General features: G+C 40.0%; 1 protein-coding gene across 3 annotated transcripts in view; it reads left to right on the top strand.

Annotated features, from left to right (window-relative positions):
- Positions 1-1,637, top strand: part of LOC122539283 (THAP domain-containing protein 1-like) — an 11,880-nt gene extending 10,243 nt beyond the window's left edge. For all 3 annotated transcript variants that reach the window (XM_043673979.1, XM_043673980.1, XM_043673981.1), the window contains exon 3: positions 898-1,637. In XM_043673979.1, the coding sequence (XP_043529914.1) occupies positions 898-1,230 (333 nt within the window). In that variant the 3' untranslated portion in view covers positions 1,231-1,637. The remainder of the gene's footprint in view (positions 1-897) is intronic.
- Positions 1,638-2,162: the final 525 nt, after the last annotated feature.

Raw genomic sequence — 2,162 nt, 5'->3', positions numbered from 1 at the left:
TAATTGCTATGATATCCTAGTCCCATGTTCCTAACCATGCCCTGAGTTCATCTGCCTTCCCCGTTAGGCCCCTTGCATTGAAATAAATGCAGTTTAATTTATTAGTCCTACCTTGTCCCTGCCTGCCCTGACTGTTTGACTCACTTCTGTTCTCAGCTGTACCGGTCTCAGATTGATCTCTTTCCTCACTATCTCCCTGGGTCCCACCCACCTTACTAGTTTAAATCCTCCCAAGCAGTTCTAGCAAATTTCCCTGCCAGTATATGAGTCCCGTTCCAATTTAGGTGCAATCAGTCTTTCTTGTACAGGTCACTTCTACCCCAAAAGAGATTCCAATGATCCATAAACGTGAATTCTTCTCCCATACACCAGCTCCTCAGCCATGCGTTCATCTGCTCTATCCTCCTATTTCTGCCCTCACTAGCTTGTAGCACTGGGAGTAATCCAGATATTACTACTCTCGAGGACCTCCTTTTTAAAATTTCTGCCTAACTCTGTAATCTCCCTTCAAAATCTCAACCTTTTTCCTTCCTATGTCGTTGGTTCCAATGTGGACAATGACCTCTTGCTGGTCCCTCTCCCCCGACAGAACATTATAAACATTCTCTCTCGCTGATATTGAAATCTGTTGATTTGTGATTGAATAGAAAAACATAACCACGAATTTTAAGAATGCTTTACATTTGGGTTCGATGAATTATTCAATAAAATGTTCTGTTAATTGCATTATTAACTCGCATGGCATGCTATAATTTAACGTTGATTTAGGATGAGAAGTTTGTGGTTTGAGAATTTTATTGCAGTAGATTTGTTACAAAAATGACTCAACTTTAATATTTGGCAAAGCAAATTTAAATATTCAGAGCTGTTAATGTACTAATCACTTTATATTGATAGAAATTAGAAATACCAGTAACAAGTGACCAACCTAATGCAGAAGAAATATCAGAGGACACCGCGCTGAAACAAGCACATGGTTTGCTAACTGTTTATGATCACAGCTACAGTGTTGGTGATGCATGTTTGCAAAAGAAAAAGATTCAGAAATTGGAAGAACAGAATGAGAAGCTGAAGAAGAAACTGAAATTCTTGCAGCAGAAATCACGCCGCCAAGAGCAACGATTACAGAAAATGAAGAAGTTATTACAGCAACTTAATCCACAAGAGATACTACCACATCAGAGATGTGTGTTGTTACATGATACTTTGTATGAAGTGATTAAAGTTTAACGTTTATTGGTGCCACATTTATTAAATGGCAGATAATCATGTTTCCACACTCCCTAGCATTAAGTAAAGGAGATAATGAGCAAAATACCTCAACGGTCACTGCTAGGGCTTTCGTTTACATTGTATATAAATTATTTTAAATAACAGCTGAATAAATTTTCTGATTATAGGCTTGGAGGACAGCAAACAAGAGACCATCTGCAATGATAGAAGAATGTGACAGAGCACTTAAGTTTAGAAGAGCCAAAAATAGTGATGGAATTGAATAAATGGACTGACCAGTGAGATTACAAAGTGAACAATAGTCAAACATGACAAATCAAGGATACTGATAGAGTTGTAGAGATGTACAGTATGGAAACAGACCCTTTGGTCCAACTCGTCCACGCCGACCAGATATCCCAACCCAATCTAGTCCCACCTGCCAGCGCCTGGCCCATATCTTTCCCCTCTCACCCTAAACCTATGCCGTCTAGTTCTGGACTCCCCCACCCCAGGGAAGAGACTTTGTCTCTTTATTCTACCCTCATAATTTTATAAATCTCTATAAGGTCAGCCTCTGATGCTCCAGGGAATAGAATAGCCCTAGCCTATTCAATCTCTCCCTATAGCTCAAATCCTCCAACCCTGGCAACATCCTTGTAAGTCTTTTCTGAACCCTTTCAAGTTTCACAACATCTTTCCAATAGGAAGGAGACCAGAATTGCATGCAATATTCCAACAGTGGCCTAACCAATGTCTTGTACAGCCGCAACATGACCTCCCAACTCCTGTACTCTATTCTGACCAATAAAGGAAAGCATACCAAATGCCGCCTTCACTATCCTATCTACCTGCGACTTCAAGGTCTCTTTGTTCTGCAATACTCCCTAGGATCTTACCATTAAGTGTATAAGTCCTGCTAAGATTTGCTTTCCCATGAATCACTTACT

The sequence above is a fragment of the Chiloscyllium plagiosum genome, chromosome 32, assembly GCF_004010195.1.
Source record: "Chiloscyllium plagiosum isolate BGI_BamShark_2017 chromosome 32, ASM401019v2, whole genome shotgun sequence".
NCBI lineage: Eukaryota > Metazoa > Chordata > Chondrichthyes > Orectolobiformes > Hemiscylliidae > Chiloscyllium > Chiloscyllium plagiosum.
This window is presented reverse-complemented; position numbering and strand designations above follow the sequence as displayed.